This window comes from Lactuca sativa, chromosome 2, assembly GCF_002870075.4.
Source record: "Lactuca sativa cultivar Salinas chromosome 2, Lsat_Salinas_v11, whole genome shotgun sequence".
In the NCBI taxonomy this organism is placed as follows: domain Eukaryota; kingdom Viridiplantae; phylum Streptophyta; class Magnoliopsida; order Asterales; family Asteraceae; genus Lactuca; species Lactuca sativa.
In genome coordinates this window covers 225,841,486-225,860,098 of record NC_056624.2, presented here as the reverse complement: position 1 = coordinate 225,860,098, position 18,613 = coordinate 225,841,486, and the positions used below count along the sequence as shown (strand labels likewise).

Genomic DNA, 18,613 nt, shown 5'->3' with positions numbered 1-18,613 from the left:
GTGTTTGTGACACATTAGAGGCATCACACTTGAGGTGCTAAAGCTTTCTAAGGCCAAGAATTACAAACTACATCAAGAGGTATTCATCTAACTTGGTTTTTATGTTGTATATACTCTATTGTATGCTAGTTGGTATGTATGCTTTGTAAAATTTAAATTGCATGTATAATTAGAGAAAACATAGATCCAAAGCATCTAGGGTTGCATGTGCACCATAGGATTGTTATAGTGCTTAAAACCCAACAGTTGTATCAGAGCCTATGATTGTTTTCTATTATATTTGATGCTTGGTTATTTTTCAAAGCTGAAAAAATCGATTTTCTGGCCTCTAACTGATGAGCTCTCCGAGTCCATGAACTGACTCGACGAGTTCACCCACTAAAAGGGCAACTCGACAAGTCCAATACATGTACTTGTCGGGTAGAGGCTTCTGGTTGCAGAATTTCGAGTTTTTGGCCAGAATTAGATTAGGATCATTACCAGAAACTGTTTTATAATCATAAAAATCGTATTTTCTGATTTGGTAATGATGATCCTCATCCAATTAAAGGACAATTGTCAAGTTTTAAGATAATAAGATAATTATTTGTACTGTTTGATATGAATTGCCTTGCTATATAAGTTAGGTTAGATCAATGTAATATTATATGATAATGTTGTTAGTTAAAATTGATCTAAGTTTTTCTTGAAGTGAGTTTTGTAACTTGTTGTAACATACACGTTCTGAGATCGTGTATTGTAAATTATAAAAGAGAATAATATTATGTGAAATTGAGTGTTGAGTTCTAACGGATACTTTTTACTAGAAATGAAGTAAAACTATGTTTAGAATCACTCATAAAGTATTTGAAGTCTTACGAGATTCCAATTAAAAGCCAAATAGTGAAATATAGTGAAAATATAAAATTTGAAATAAGTAAAATTTTATTATTGAAAGTTGTAGATAATCTCGTTAGAAACACGTAGGCGAATGACATAAAAAGTGAGTTTTTGATAAACTACTTTTCAGCCTTAGTAATCTAAATGAAAGTTGTAGTATTCGTTAAACCAACAAGTTCGATATGTAGGGTATGAACTCAAGTTTTCGTGTTTTTTACTTGTATTCCCTCCTAAAACATACAAAATCATGGAAAATGTAGGGTATGAACTCACCTCGAGTGTGTGTTCTTACTTGGATAATGAAGTGATGGCGATGTTCTTCAAGTTAGAACACTTGAAGATGGTCGTGTCCTAATAGTCTTAAACACATAATAAAATATGTAAATTAGATGAACTAACAAGGAAAGTGTTGTATGAATACTAAATTAGTGAGGAAACTTAGAATATATTCATAAGAATTAACTTGAAGAACTTTGTTTCGTGGGGAAAATTTGAAGATGTTCTGGGTAAAAGTTATGAAGATTTGATGATGTTCTTGGGAAAGTTTGAAGATTGGAAGATGTATGAACTATTCTTGAGAGGAATTTGCGAGAATTTGAAGTGTAAATGAGGAAATGAGGAAAGTGATTTTAGCCATGTATATATAGGGGTAAAATCTAATGTTTGCATTGGATTGTGTACTTTATCACATTGGTAAAAGCACCACTGGATAAGGTTTGCAAATTCGGCCAAAGTACCCGCGAGAACCCTCTTAATGCCACCGAAATCACATGTGATTTCGGTCCAAGGGAGATCTCGGCCTCGCATGATCTCGGTCCTAAGAGGTTTCGGTCTAGGGTGTTCTCGGCCAAGGCATGAGATTTCTGTCCTAATTGATCCACAAATGGTGATTTCGGTTAGCATGTGATTTTGATTTTTGGATTCCTAAAACCGAAAACCTCAAAAGCAAAGTGAATTTTCATGATTTAATTTTTAGTATTTTACTTTTGTTGGCATAATTGACTTTTGGTTTGATTTGTTTGACTTTTATTGACCCAAAATAACCGATTGTTACATTATCCCCCGTTAGAGGGTATTTCATCCCGAACTTATTTATAAAGTAGGTACTCATGAACTAGGGAAAAGATGCGGGTATTTTTGTTTCATCTGATCTTCTCTTTCCCAAGTGAATTCAAGTCCTCACTTGGCGTTCCAGCGGAGCTTCACTATTGGTATATGGCTTTGTTTCGTTCTCTGATCTCCTCGTCCATGATTTCCATAGGTTCCTCTATGAAGTGTAGACTCTCGTTCATCTCGATTTCATCAAGTGGGATTACAAGAGTCTCATCAGACAGACACTTCTTTAGATTGGACATGTGAAAGGTGGGATGTAGGTTGCTGAGTTCCTATGGTAGTTGAAGTTTGTAAGCCACCGGGCCAGTTCTTGCAAAAATCTCGAATGGCCCAATGTACCTTCGATTTAGTTTTCCATGTTTTCCGAAATGTATCATTCCATTCCAGGGTGAGACCTTTAACAAAATACGATCTTTTCTGTTGTCTCCCTTATGATCTCATGGTCGGTGAGAGTGCTGTCAGGAACATGCTTCTTTGCTAGCTGTGTGTCACCCACTTCAGCCCAACATAGAGGTGATCTGAACTTGCGTCCGTAGAGGGATTCGAATGGTGCGACTTTGATGCTAGTGTGATAGCTATTATTGTATAAGAATTCGATGAGCGGTAAATGGGTGTCCCAAACTTTACCAAAGTCTATCACACAAGTTCTCAACATGTCTTCCAGCGTCTAAATGGTTCTCTCGCTTTGTCCATCAGTTTGAGGATGATACGTTGTACTCATGTCGAGTTTGGTTCCTAAGGAATTTTGTAGTGATTGCCAAAACCTTGAGGTAAATATACTATCTATGTCAGAGATAATGGATATTGGCACACCATGCAATCGTATGATTTCTTTAATGTATGTCCTGGTTAACTTATCTATTGTGTTGGTCTGTTTTATAGGTAGGAAGTGCGCGGATTTGGTTAACCTGTCAACGATTACCCAAATGGTGTCAAGACCACCCGTTGTCTTGAGCAACTTGGTTATGAAATCCATGGTTATCCGCTCCCACTTCCACTCGGGTATATCTGGTTGTTGTAGTTAACCAGATGGCTTCTGGTATTCTACCTTGACCTTGGCGCAAGTAAGACACTTGCCCACATAGGTAGCGATTTCTGCCTTCATGTTTAGCCACCAATAAAGTTTCTTGAGGTCCAGGTACGTCTTGTATGAACCTGAAAATGTGACAGGTGAAGCTTTAATTGGAATGGATAAAAACCTGGAAGTTAAGGGTGACAGAGTTTATTATCTCATGAATCAGATCTAGACACCAAAGTTTGGTGGGTATAGAGATGTTGTCATGAACGAAGCTCACAAGACCAGCTACTCCATTCATCCTCTTTAATCTGTGTGGACAAGTGTGAATGGATAGTCATGGTTAATGACTTTACTCGGCGGCCCGAGTACTCTTTTCGACTAAGGGTGTCTGCTACTACATTGGCCTTGCCTATATGATAGCGAATCTCGCATTCGTAATCATTTAGTAGTTCTACCCATCGTCGTTCCCTCATGTTGAGTTCCTTTTAATCGAAGATGTGCTGGAGACTCTTATGGTCCGTGAAGATTGTGCACTTCGTACCATAAAGGTAGTGCCTCCAGATCTTTAGAGCAAGCACTATTGCTCCCAGTTCGAGGTCGTGTGTGGTATAGTTGACCTCGTGATTCTTAAGCTGTCTCGAGGCATATGAAATGACTCTTCCTCATTACATAAGTACACAGTCTAGTCCTTGCTTGGACGCATCACAGTAAACCACAAAATCTTATGTCCTTTCTGGGGGTGACAAGATTGGGGCGCTGCATAGGGCTCGCTTTAGTGTTTGGAAAGCAGTTTCTTGTTTCTCTTCACAGTTGAAAGTTACACCCTTCTGAGTTAAGGTGGTGAGTATCTTTTCGATCTTGGAGAAGTTTTGTATGAACCTTCGGTAGTAGCCAACGAGGCCTAAGAATTGACGAATTTCCGTTGGGGTTCTTGGTGTCATCCAGTTTTCTATTGCCTTGATTTTGGAGGGATCTACGTGTATCCCTTCCTCGCTAACCATGTGACCTAGGAAATCCGCCTTTCGAATCCAGAATTTGCATTTTGAGAACTTCGCATACAACTTCTCCGCCCTTAATGCTTCCAAGACTTGTCGTAGGTGCTGACTGTGTTCTTCCTTACTTCATGAGTAAACTAGTATGTCATTGATGAATACTATCATGAATTTGTCTAAGTAAGGTCGGCACACACGGTTCATCAGGTCTATGAACATCGCGGGTGCATTTGTTAATCCGAAGGGCAGCAGTACGAATTCGTAGTGACCGTAGCGAGTTCTAAATGTGTTCATGCCAACATATTCTTCCTTGACTTGTAGCTGATGGTACCTGGATCTTAGATCTATCTTTAAGAAGTAACTTGATCCTTGTATTTGGTCGAAGAGGTCGTGTATTAGAGGTAAAAAATATCGATTTTTTATGGTGAGTTTATTTAGTTCCTGGTAGTCTATACACATGCAGAATGATTCATCCTTCTTCTTCACGAACAAGACCGGTGCTCCCCAAGGCGAGAAGCTTGTTCTGATGAATCCTTTGCTTAGCTGTTCATTCAGTTGACTGGACAATTCCTGCATTTTTGCCATTGCTAAATGGTATGGGGATTTGGCTACGGGGGTGGCTTCGGGAATCAAGTCGATTCTGAACTGGACTTGGCGTTCTGGAGGTACTCCTGGGAGATCTTCAGGAAATATGTCGGGGATTTACAAACTTCAGGAATATCCTTGATGTCTTTCACTTCTTTTTACTTATCCACCATGTGGGCTAAGAAGGCATAGTATTATTTGCGTAGATACTTTTGAGCCTTGATGCAAGAGATGATTTGTAGGTTCGTGTCGGGTTTGTCGCCATAAATGAAGAGGGTTTCGCTACTTGGCAAATTAAGGCAAATTGCTTTTTCATAACACAGGATATCGGCATGGTGAGGACTTAACCAATCCATGCCAATCATGACTTCAAAACTTTTTATTGTGCCTGACATTAGGTCGATTTGGAAAGAGTAGTTGTTTAGAGTGAGTGTACATCCTACGTATATATCCTTAGCGTTCTCTGCCTTACTGTTTGCCATCTCTACGGTGAATGTGTCTTTTACTGATTGGGGATTTTGTTTAAGTAAGTGTTTAAACTTGTGGCTCACAAAACTTTTCTACGCACCACTATCGGAAAGTACGTATGCATATGAATTATTGAGGAGGAACGTATCGGTAACCACGGTAGGATCATTCATGGCCTCTTCATGCCCCATTGTTAGAACTCTTCCCACGCCTCTGACATTCCTTGCTTTTGGACAATCTCTCTTGAAATGCCCCGTTTCACCACATCCGTAGCAAGCCTGACTCACCCCGACATTAGTGGCTTGGGTGGTTTGTTGTGCCGGTGCCTTACAGAAGCGGGCAGTGTGCCCCTTCTTGTTGCAATTATTGCAGTGCATCTCTCGGCAGGCTCCATAATGATGAAAGTTGCACTTGTTGCATTTTGGATGAGTTCCAACATATAGTTTGGCGGGTAAAATAGTGTGAATGTTCCATAAATTATACCTATTATAGTTTATATAAAAGTTTCGTTGAAATAATGAATCCTTTGTATACTATTATCAATTTACCATGATAAATAAATGAAATGAAATAATTATATATGTATATTTATATAATAATACCCTTTTTGCTCAACTTGATACAGAAAGTGTTAAAGTCTTATAAATTATACTCATTATAGTTTATTTTAGTATTTTTGCACAAACGATAGTAAAAATATGTGTAATCATATTGTATTTTTAACACAAGTTTTCTTGTGTTTTACTTGTACTCCCTCCTAAAACATAGAAAATCATGGAAAATGTAGGGTATGAACTTACCTTGAGTGTGTGCTCTTGGTTGGATAACGAAGTGATGGCGATGTTCTTAAAGTTAGAACACTTGAAGATGGTCGTGTCCTAATAGTCTTAAACACAAAATAAAATGTGTAAATTAGATGAACTAACAAGGAAAGTGTTGTATGAATACTAAATTAGTGAGGAAACTTACAATATACTCTTAAATAACTTGAAGAACTTTGTTTTGTGGAGGAAGTTTGAAGATGTTCTGGATAAAAGTTATGAAGATTTGATGATGTTCTTGGGAAAGTTTGAAGATTTGAAGATGTATGAACTATTCTTGAGAGGAAATTGCACAAATTTGAAGTGTAAATGAGGAAATGAGGAAAGTGATTTTAGCCATGTATATATAGGGGTAAAAATGACGTGATGTTTGCGTTGGATTGTGTATTTTATCACATTGGTAAAAGCACCACTGGGTAAGGTTTGCGAATTCGGCCAAAGTACCATCGAGAACCCTCTTAATGCCACCGACATCACATGTGATTTCGGTCCAAGGGTGTAACACCATAAATTTTCAAACAAAATTTTCATTTTTAAATTACAAAAATTCTCATAATACATTTCACAAATATTCCAATTATCAAATTAACAAAACACAATTCCATAATTGTTTGATTAATAATCCAGGATACTCCAAAAAAATAACTCTTTATCTCGTGTGTACAATCGATCCGTCGCCTTCCCGTGATCCTGAGAAGTACCTGAAACACATAACACATAACACGATAAGCACGAAGCTTAGTGAGTTTCCCAAAATACCACACACAAGTAATTAGCCACTCGAGGCTATAACTCTATAAGACCCCCCCCCTCCCGGTCAATGTGTCTCAGTGGGACCCTCCAGTCCCACGACTCTTTGGACCCATTGGTCCGGTCTAGGTGAGAACCCTCCGATCTCACTGCTCGTTGGACCCTCCGGTCCGGTCTAAGTGAGGACCCTCCGGTATCATAATTCATTGGACTCTCCGATTCGGTCTAAATATCACATAATATAGCACACAACACATATCACATAGAAAATGCACAACTCAAGCAAGCACGTAAGACCCTCTGGTCACACATAACTACCACTCCAGGTAAAGTATTATGAGAAGACTCACCTCGGATGGTGAACATATCCTATAAATGTTGTTGCTACACTCCGACTTCTATCACTAAGCCAAACCCACAAATAACCCTATTAAGATCTAAGACCAAACCTTCACATTATTAGGTCCAAATACGGTACACCAATCCGGTCTATAAATAATCCAATCCCTATGGGCCCACCAAGGCCCAATACCAAATGGGTTCACAAAAAGTCCTCTAATGGCCCAACTATGGCCCAATTTTCTAAATTGGGCCCAAAACCTCATATGGGCCTTACCCTAAAGCCCAACTAAATATTCTAGTCCACATGATTGCTCTTGGATGGCCCATCAATAGCCCAATCACCAAAGCCCCATAGAAAGGCTCAATTCAAGGTCCAAGTGAAACTAGGGTTTCATATAAAATGACAATTACGGTTAAGTGTTTCTCACTTAACCCATTAATGACTTAATCCATTAAGTCCTTTACCCTAGCAGATAAATGATATGGTGCAATTGGGCTTAATACACAATCCAATCCCAATGGCCCAATAGTCGGTCCAATAAGTCCAAACCCACAAACCCCAAAATTAGGGTTTTCTAAACCCTAATTAGGATTTTTGGACCAATCACGAGCCAACCCAGTCCAATAATAAGCAATTGGGCCAACTAGGGTTCACTATGCCAAGTACCACCTACTACCACCTCAGGTAGTGGTGGTCAGTGGCGGCTCACGACGGTGGTGGTGGCGGTTTTCCCTCAATCCTTTTGCCAAAAATGCTAAATAAATTCCCATTCCACTAGACATGCCCATAACAACACAAATCTATACACACAACCACAACCATATAGTGGCTGGTGGTGGTGATGCGACGGCGGCCACCACTTCATGGTGGCGGCGGTGGATTTCGGCTCTAAATAGCACAAACAACACCAAAAACACCTTACAACATATAAATACTCGAGCATCTAACATCTGACCGCCTTATATATAGCTGGCGTCGCTAGAAATGACGACCACAGCAGCCCAAAAGCCACCGACGGCCATAATAATGCGCAAAATGTCAAACAGGGAAAGAGACGATGGAGAGGAGAAGAAGCCAATCTTACCTAGGGTTTTTGGTCGTTCACGATGCCACGCAAGGAGGAACTCCGCCCAATCCTCCATCTTCAGTGGTCTTCTCGGCTGCCCTTGGTAGTTACCGCTTCACCTTGACTTCGTCGGCGACAGGGGCGACAACGGTGGCGTTAGACGGCCATGTGAAGAGGAGGTGGCGATCGGTGGAGTGTGAAGGCACAAGGGTGGCGGATGGACTTCAAGCATGACAGCTATATCACAATGTTAGGGTTAGGGTTGCTGGAGCACCTTTACACAGGATGAAAATGTCGAGTCCATAACCCGTGTACCAACAAAACTTGCTTTCCATTTATCCAATTTCGACCCCTCCTCCACAATCCCTTTTAACTTTAGTCCAATATTTTCCCTTTTAGCCCCTGGAGCCTTTAAATCCTTTCAAATTAAGTCCATTAATTACCAAACCCACCTTGGCTTCTAAAATCTTTCTCAAATTAAACCCAAAACTTATTCTTTTAACCCTCAAAATCCAAAAATTATATCAATTGGCTCCCCAACACCAACACTCCGCTAAATATAATATACTTTAAGGCTATAAATCTTTATCTATTTATTTATTCAATAATCGGGATGTTACAAAGGGAGATCTCGGCCTCGCATGATCTCGGTCCTAAGAGGTTTCGGTCTAGGGTGTTCTCGGCCAAGGCATGAGATTTCGGTCCTAATTGATCCACAAATGGTGATTTCGGTTTGCATGTGATTTTTGATTTTTGGATTCCTAAAACCGAAAACTTCAAAAGAAAAGTGAATTTTCATGATTTAATTTTAACTATTTGATTTTTGTTGGCATAATTGACTTTTGGTTTGACTTTTTTGACTTTTATTGACCCGAAAAAACCTGTTGTTACACGTTATAAGACTAGTGTTGAGTACTTTCGACATTAATTTAGTACAAATATCGTGAAATCTATTTAAAATACTATTATAAATGGGTGTTAAGTCGTTTAAATAACTATAAGGTAATTTAAGTAACTATAGAGGGTGGTTTTTGAAAATTTAATTACTATAAATAAGAGGCTCTAGGCTCTTATATTTCTTGCACTATTCTCTTGATTCAAGATTCTTTCTCTTCTTATCCCCGAGCATATCGGTCCCTCATGATTCGACTTATCTTTCTATAGTTTTAGTATAGCAAGGTGAGCGCGGAAGCGCTACAATAATCTTTTTAGAAAAAAGATTCAATGACGAAGTTTTGCCCGCACAGAGTCCAGTTTCTCGCTAAACCACCTGTAAGTTGAGTTATGCTTACCGTACTTTAAGTATAACTTATGTTTAAGTTTATTATCATTATTACGAACCTATAAAAAAGATTTATTAGTAATTCAAAGTCGTTATACTGATTGATCTACTTACAGGAAAGATGTCAAGAATGGTTACGTTGGCTTGGTTGTTGGATTTCAGAAAGGTTGTACGCTGAAATAGTCCTGCCTCCCAACTATCCTGCCTGACTGATTCTTACTTGATAGATTTTGAAGTAGACTTTGAGTTAATGATAAATCTAGACTAATAATTAGTCTCAATAAATAATAGACTAAGACTTAGTGATAATGATATTAGGTTTCTTCAAAGGAAGAGACAATTGTTAGAAGCGAAGCGCTGCCCAAATTACAAGTCGTAACTTTAACAAGTGAGTGCATAGTTACTTTCATCTTACATATGGATATGAAGTATTTAATATAAATTACTTGCTATATGTTCCTATTATCTGTGTTCCCGATATCTTTGCTAGATGAACGATTTATACATGTATTACTCGATTTAAACAATATATGTATTTTATACCTATAATTATGTTGGGTAAAGATGGGTAGATGATATAGATGATGAAAGATGAAATAATTGATGAGAGGCCTTGATGTTAAAGTCGATCCAGTCATCTAGCGGAGTATAGACGATGACCACAGACTATTCTATACAGTCCAATGGAATGCTATCAAACTCGCAACCTGTAGGTGTTTGTGAACGACGTGTTCACCAGGTGTACTCCATCCCCCTCATGGTTGCCTTACTAACATATATTATTCAGGAATTCCCTAAGCATTATTTTCAATCTCGAAGATAATCCTTAGGCTAGGTCATTTAAATTAGATACTTTAGGGACGGAAAGTGAGGATAATGGGAACGGGTAATCGGGTCGAATGATTTGATAAAATTAAAGAACTTAATTATTATGGGTTCAAAACCCTATGTGCTCACCAGACTTCCAAGCCTGATCCACTCAGTTTCTTGTATTCTAGGTAGTGACATAAGAGCACAAGTGTGATGATAAAATGAGAAATCTATGGATTATAGGCCGTTAGAATAATAGATGTTTGTAAGGCCTATACTATTTCTGTTTATGCGTATGCATTGTATTGACGATGACATCCCAACGTTTTTAATATAATTAAAATACATTTCTTTGGAAATTCTTTGATAATATTTTTATCATATTTTGGGAAGAAATTCCACAATATTATTCTTCAAAAAGATACTCTCATTTTTAAATAAAACGTAAACAAATCGGTCTTTTATGGCTGTGAAATTGAGGATGTCACAGTTGGTATCAGAGCATTAGTTTAATAAAACTAGAAATTTGTACGATTTCTAGAATTAAACTTAGAATGCTAAGCGATGATTTTGAGATAGGTGTCTGATATATTTAGGATATATACCTGAATAGATACGAGCACTAGCTTATTTTTGGAAAGATGCCTAAATTGCTTTTATGTGATAAATGATTTATGTATAGCTATAAAATGCCTTGTGATGCTATTATTTTCTCATATCTATGGTCCATTAACGACCGGATCTGGAAACTTTATGTGTTCAGATTTCTAAACGTCTATTTATGGTATTAGAACTAGCATGTAACTTTTGGAGTGACAATGAGAATTTAAACGTCTATTGTAAATAAAGATCTAAATTCGCCTACTTTGGTGTATAGATCGACATGGCGACAACTTGAAGCGGATTCAGAAATGCTAGGGGAAACGCTAATGGAAACAACCAACCTGAGCCATGTGTGATTGAGCATGCACCAAAGGTAGGAGCTGCACCGAGCCAATCATGATGGCAAGAGTACAAGCAATGATACAAATGATGTTGGATCGTCCGATAGAAGAAACAAGGCGTCTACTTCAACAGAATAGGGATGAACCTATTGTACCCATTGTACAACCTGAACTTAACATTGAACAATCAGAGGAAGGAAACTTTAGTCAGACTGTCAGTCAAGCTGAGCCACTTATGGTTAGAAAAAATCAACCCAATGGAGGAAATGATGGACGTGGATGTAAGTACAAGGATTTCATGGCATCCAAGCCACCAAGTCTTTCTGGAAGCCTAACACCAGTGGAAGTGCGCCAAAACACACATCTGTTTGCTGATGCATGATTCTAGGGCGGAATCATCATAAGGGAGGGGGGGGGGGGGGGGGGGGAATTGTAACGCTCGTGTTTCTGGTTATGCATTATTATAATGATGTAATAGTTAGGGTCAACAAGTGTAACTTATTTGACATAATAAAGAAGAATTATGTGAATATTATGTGTTTCATGATTATTATAATATAATAAAATAGGAAAAATCAGCCGAATCGTCTGTAAATCGTAAAAATAAGTGCGCCAAAACACACACATACACACACACACACACACACACATATATATATATATATATATATATATATATATATATATATATATATATATATATATATATATATAGAAAGTACACGTCGTCCTGATCCCGAAAATATAAACTTCGTCGAAATCTGAATCCGTATGAATTAAATATAATTTTTTATAAGATATAAAAGTCAGCCATGCATAAAGAATATGTGATGTAAAAAGCTACGAAGAGAATGGTTGACTTTTAGCTAAAGCCACTAAAAGGAAAATCGTAGTACTATTTAAAATATGAATTTTGAGAAAAAAAATGTCAAAAACGGAGTCCGTACGAGAAAGATATGATTTTAGCAAAATCATTTAATTTTATAAAAGTATATAGACGAAAAATAAAATCAAAATTAGCCGACGGAGTCTAAACGAAAGTTGTAGATCTCGTCGATAGCTAAGCGTGGATATAAAGAACTTCAAAACGGAGTTCGTATAAACAAGTTATAATTTATAATAACATATTTATGACCCACAACCTCTTCTACAGTCATGTTTTTTAAATCACCAAATTGTTCGATAGATCTTACGATTGTATAAATCGCAAAGGGACAACTCAAAGGAACTTTTTCACCACCGTGGTCTCCTCAATTTTCTCGCCTAGAGATCAAATACTGGTCACTATGGTATTTAATATCATGAAAAAATCATCCACCGATTTGCCGTCTTTCATTCGGATAACCTCGAAGTCACTTCTCAAGGTTTGTACTTTAGCCTCCTTTACCTAATTGGCGCTCCTGTGCGTCGTCTTCAGCGTTTCCCATGCTTCTTTAGCCATGTCCTTCTCAGCTAACATAAGTAGCACATCCTCCTGAATCGCTTGATAAATAACCGTAAGAGCTATCCGATCTTTCCGTTCTTCCACATCTTCCTTTTGAGTTGCATCCCACACTCCTTGTGCTTGTAAATTTACTCGTATTTTTATAGCCCACACCGAGTAATTTAACTTCGTAAGCATTAGATAGTGCAACATAACACTACCAGTCTTCCCGGTACTTTGAGCACTTTAAACTTCAGGATGAGAAGATAACGAAGTCAATGTTGACATTCTTGGCATATACTTTGGCATACACAACCTTACACAACCTCGCTCTAATACCACTTGTTGGAAATTATAAAAGACAATTTGTATGCAATTTTAGAAGGCAAAAGATGGTGAGTAAAGATGGGTTTTGATGGAGTCTAAAACAGAAAAAGAAAGAAGGGTAGAGGGGTTGCCAAAGGCCTTTTCTTAGATTAAAATGAAAGACAAATTACAAGGTGAAAAAATATATAAAAGTTGCTAAGTTTAGGGTTCTATTTAAGCTTACAAATACTAACTACCTAACATTAATAGTCAAGGATCATCCAATCCAAATACCACACTTACTAGTCTAGCAGAGGTATATGGTATTTTCAAACATAAGGGAGCAGAAATCAAATTTGTATGGAGATGAATTAATGTTGTTGACTTTTGTGGTCAAGTTTAATAATCACAAAAACAAATTATATTTTACTTTGAAACTAAAAAATTTAAGTGAAAAAACCAAAATTTTCGGTTCAGTTTTTGTTTTAATCAAATTCATATGAGTTCTTACTCATATTCGTTAACAAACTTTTTTAATGGTTAGAAATTATGTTTGTATTCTTAAAAAAACTTAAACATTAGTTTTTTTTTTTAAATCTTTGATATAAGTGATTTTTTTCTGAAAAATTAAAGAAATGTGAATGAGTTTTCTTAAAAAAAACAATGAACTTTCAAACAAAAACTTGAATACTTAGACTATGGGTATTATACCACATCTTAGGTTAGGCGGAGTGGTGCTCAGTAAACCTCGGCGAATCCTACATGTACTCGTCATGTCGAGTTTGGCCTAACTCTACATCTTATTACAGAGTCTCTCTCCTCCCTCTCTTCTCCCTCTCTTTCCTCCTTCTCTTCTCCCACTCCTCTTGGTTAGCAAAAAGGTTGCAGGCTGAGGTGGAGCTTGGTTACCTCTGCACCACTCCGTTAGCCTTACCACATTTTTTATTTGTTATGTAAATGTTACATTATTTTCCATTCACCCCACAAAACTAATAGGAATAACCACATCTCACTACCTCTCACCCTCCTTATTTTTTTTCAATGTTATTTTCTATTTGTAGAGGATTAGAAACCATTAATTTATATATAATTTTTTAAATTTTTTTAATATATATATATATATATATATATATATATATATATATATATATATATATATATATATATATGATAAAAATTAAAAATGAAAAAAAAAATAGAAAAATAAAAGCAAAATAATGTGCGGCAATGTCCACACGTGCGGTAACCTCATCGAGTCAAATATCCCGTCGGTGTTTCACAACCCCATAATGGTGACAATGTGACATTATCCCATTCGGATAGGTGTTAATGGTTGTATGGTAATTTCCTATTTTAATACACAAACATAAAAATACATGTTGTTTTCTAACTTTATAGGCGCGTCCAATGATGGGAGTAAAAAGCTATGTGAACTATCGTTTCGTTGAATGTGTGGGCATACAGAAGTAAGAAAGTGATATAGTAACCACAAATTCCTCAGTCAGAAACCACAGGGGACCGAAAAAGCACATTTGAATTTTGATGGTTAATTTATTCTGTTCAAAATAAAACACGATATCTTAAGGAAAGATTGCGTGTGCGTTTTCTCTTTTACCGAAATAGAACTCTAGAAGAAATGATGAACCCCACATCACCAATTCACCATTCACCGACTATACGAGAACTCTAGAGGTAACCAGATAGATTGTGTTACATCTTTTAAGAAAATAGTGACCAGGTTGCCTATAATAAATACCCAGAGAGAACACAGCATGACATCAAATCCAATCTCCTGATACGAACAACAACAACACAACCCAACCACCATGGTTAAAGCAATTAGAATTCATGAGCACGGCGGCCCTGAGGTCAACGTTCACCTTCTTTACATACTTTCTTTCTTTCTTAATTTCACTGAAGGGAGACTAATGGTGTTGAATTTCTTTTGTGTTACAGGTCTTGACATGGGAAGATGTTCAAGTCCCAGATCCAAAAGAAGGAGAAATCAAATTGAAGCAAAAGGCAGTTGGTCTAAATTTCTTGGATGTGTATATGCGTCGAGGTGAGCAGAATCTAGCTCCACCCTTGCCATATATCCCAGGTATGGAAGGAGCCGGAGTTGTAACAGCGGTGGGTCCCGGAGTAACCAGTTGCAAAGTCGGAGATGTCGTGGCTTACGCTAGCGCGGAGGTGGGTTCTTACGCCCAAGAGAGAATACTTCCCGCAGATCTAGCGGTGCCTGTTCCTTCTTCCGTTGATCCCGTTGACGCAGCCGCCGCCATTTTTAAGGGTCTCACTGCACATGTTTTGATCCATAAAGGCTTTAAAGTAGGTGACCCATTCAATTCTGTAGACTAGACTGTAGATGATAAAAGGTTTGTTCAGTTTTTAATGAAACAACGTACGATTCCCATATATATAGGTTGAACCTGGACATACGATCCTGGTACATGCGGCGGCAGGTGGAGTCGGATCTTTGGTTTGTCAATGGGCAAATGCGATTGGAGCCACCGTCATCGGAACGGTGTCGACCAAGGAGAAGGCTGAGCAGGCGAAAGAAGATGGATGTCACCATGTGATTCTTTACAAAGAGGAGAACTTTGTGGATCGTGTGATGGAGATTACATCAGGCAAAGGGCTGGAAGTAGTCTACGATTCAGTCGGAAAAGACACCTTCAATGTAAGATACTATAATATTAATTAATGGTTTCTAATTAATTTGTGGCTGGGTTTCGACTAATTAACTGTGTGTCTGATTTTGAAATGAAGGGATCATTAGCGTGCTTAAAGAACCGTGGATACATGGTGCTTTTCGGGACTGCCTCAGGTGTACCAGAGCCTCTGCGTGTTGAACAGATTGCACCCAAATCACTCTATTATACGTTTTCATCAATCACAGAATACACGGTTGAGAATCGAAAGGAGCTGCTTGTGGCTGCTCAAGACTTGTTCTCTAATATTGCAAAAGGAGTGTTGAGGATTCGTCTTAATCATAAGTATCCTCTGTCTCAAGCAACCCAAGCTCATATTGATCTTGAGAGTCGAAAAACATCGGGATCGGTTGTGTTGATCCCAGACGAGGAGTGATTTCAGAAGTTCCATATTTGTTGTATGTTTACTATCTATATGTCTACGTTTTGTTGTTTCTTTTGTATTCCAATGTAGCTTTGTAATTTTTTGTGACGAGGATTACATATCCCAACACCAAATTCAATTTTGTAATATAACGTCACTGTCTTATTTTATTCTATTTCTATGTATTGTTTTCTAAAATATCCCAATTATCATAACTATAGATAATTTTTTATTATATGTTAGTTTAGTAGTGATAACATAAAAATAGAACAAATTTTCAAAAATGATCTCTAACTTCTCAAAAAATGCCATGTTGAAGATAATTTTCAAAAACACTTCAAATTTGTCCATGTTGTTTCTAAAAAAATTATCGACAATCATTTTGCCTGCCATCGTTTGAATTTCCAGTTAAATCTATCGTAAAAGGATTTTTTTTCTTTACCAATGTTGATCAAACATATATATTTGAGTGACCAATTTTGAAAACCCCATCCCTTTACCACCACCTTCGTCCACTATCTTCATTCTCCTACCACTTTCGACCACCACCACCACCATAATAGGATGAACTATGGCATTTACGCAATGTACACACAACTCATGTATAACTCACATATTGAAGCTCTCGACTGAAATAGAAGGAATCATAGTTTGGAATACACATAATCATCCCATAACTACTACTCGAAGATCCCTAAACCTCTATCTTAAATCCGTAGGGAGACCAAATCCATAGTTCACGAGAGATAACTTTGTTGTTATTTGTCGCCATTGGGCTGCGAGAGGGTTGAGATCACAACAAACACAGATCACAATCTTTCTTCCTCAATAGTGTCGGAAAACAATGTTTTATCTTTCTTGCTCTCGCTCACTCGCTCTCTCTCATTCTCTCCCTCCCTCCTTCCCTCCAACTCTCTCTATGTGTTATCATCGGAAATCGGCCTCACTGGGGATTATGGTTCGAACCCAAAATCCGCCCTTTTCTTGTCGATGCAGCTCAAATGAAACATAACATACTTATACCCGACACACATTTTTACTCCTTTTTGGTGACTCTTAAACAAATAGACAAACCTTTTTATGCCAAGCTCCTAAAAGCCTAGTGTGTATGTGCATGTGTGTGTGTGTGTGTGTATATATATATATATATATATATATATATATATATATATATATATATATATATATATATATATAAAACATATTAGTCATATCTTGAATTTTAAGAAGTACAAGATACAAATTTTTGGTACAAATTAATTATGCATAACAAAACCATTAATACTTACCAAAATTTTGAACAATTGAATTAAAAAATGTTATTAAAAAATTAATTTTGAGCAAAATAACAATTTTAAAATATTAAATTCATCAATATAAGTTAATTTACATATTTTAAACTAAATACAAATAATAATCAATTTACATCATATTTATAAACATACAATATAAATATATGTTCTAACATAAATATTTTAATTAAAAGTGATAATTTTTTTTATTATATAATAACTAATAATAAAATCTAATAATTATTTTCCCGTAAGAAAGCTATTTGTCAAAAAAACTATTTATCGCTACTGATTTGCATGGGCACACACACATACATACATATATATATATATATATATATATATATATATATATATATATATATATATATATATATATATATATATATATATATATATATAAAAACATGGTTACTCATGTTGCAGATCATTTATGAAAAAAAAAAAAAGAACATGTTTATGGTTTAAATTTTGAAGTTTCAAGATTGGTCCCCTGAGGTTTATTATATTTTTCACATTTGATTCAAGTGCACATTGGTCATTTTAAAAAAAAATGCTTAAAAGTTATATATTTAATCATGTAAATTAGGGGTGTGTATGAGGCGATTTTGTTTGGTTAATGCATTTTGGTAGCCACTTGGTATGGTTAATGGTTTTTGTCAATTAACGGTTTCGGTTAATAGTTAATATTGGTTAACCATAATGTTCAAAATAATATAAATGGAGAAAGTATATTTACATAAAAAATAAAAACGGAATACAAAAAAGTCCTCGACGCCAATGTTTGTAACCTAACTTATAGTAATAAAAGAAAATGTGTACACTTGATAGTCAGAATGAGATAACACATAGTCATTTTCAAAATCGAAAACATTCAATAAAAATGTAAAACTTCTAAAAAAAATTGACATTAATAATTTCATATATTGATAATTGATATTAACATTAAAATAAAGCCAAACATTCATACACGTTCAATGCGATTAAATCAAAAACTATAAAATAAAATAGCCAAACATTTATATTATGAGTTATATGGATAAAAAAAAATCTAACCACATAAATACATTCAATGTGATTAAGTCAAAAATCCTTCGAATAAGTCTATAAAGCGAGAACAATTTTTTATTACGATTAACGGTGTGAGAAACATCCATTTAGGATTATGAGTGTGAAGTTTAAACTAATTGTGAATAATGTTAACAAATTATAGAGTCAACCGATTAGGAATTACAACATTGATGAATAATCTAACTATTGGCATGATTGGAAGATTATGTGTGTCTTGTGTGAACAATAAAAGGGGCTTATTCCCTTGATATCGGTAATGCTCCATGCTATGGCCCGTTTTCGCTTCTTCAAGACTTGAACTAATTCTTCTTTTTCATATTTGGAGGGGTTAGAATCTATTATAACTGGTTTTTGATGACCATCTTCAAGGAAAGC

At 36.4% G+C, this 18,613-nt stretch overlaps 1 protein-coding gene across 1 annotated transcript; it reads left to right on the top strand.

Annotated features, from left to right (window-relative positions):
* Positions 1-14,421: 14,421 nt before the first annotated feature.
* On the top strand, positions 14,422-16,050 carry LOC111889947 (uncharacterized). The gene is made up of 4 exons (XM_023886094.3): positions 14,422-14,668; positions 14,757-15,128; positions 15,223-15,480; positions 15,570-16,050. Exons 1-4 carry the CDS (start codon positions 14,627-14,629, stop codon positions 15,885-15,887), a joined length of 990 nt encoding a protein of 329 aa, XP_023741862.1. The 5' UTR covers positions 14,422-14,626; the 3' UTR covers positions 15,888-16,050.
* The last annotated feature ends 2,563 nt before the right edge of the window (positions 16,051-18,613 follow it).

What these genes read in the sequence shown, in the direction of transcription:
- LOC111889947 (XM_023886094.3), top strand. Translation starts at nt 14,627, where the DNA reads ATGGTTAAAGCAATTAGAATTCATGAGCACGGCGGCCCTGAG. An exon ending in TGATCCATAAAGGCTTTAAA is followed by an intron (nt 15,129 to 15,222) that starts GTAGGTGACCCA and finishes CCATATATATAG; the next exon opens with GTTGAACCTGGACATACGAT. An exon ending in TCGGAAAAGACACCTTCAAT is followed by an intron (nt 15,481 to 15,569) that starts GTAAGATACTAT and finishes TTTGAAATGAAG; the next exon opens with GGATCATTAGCGTGCTTAAA.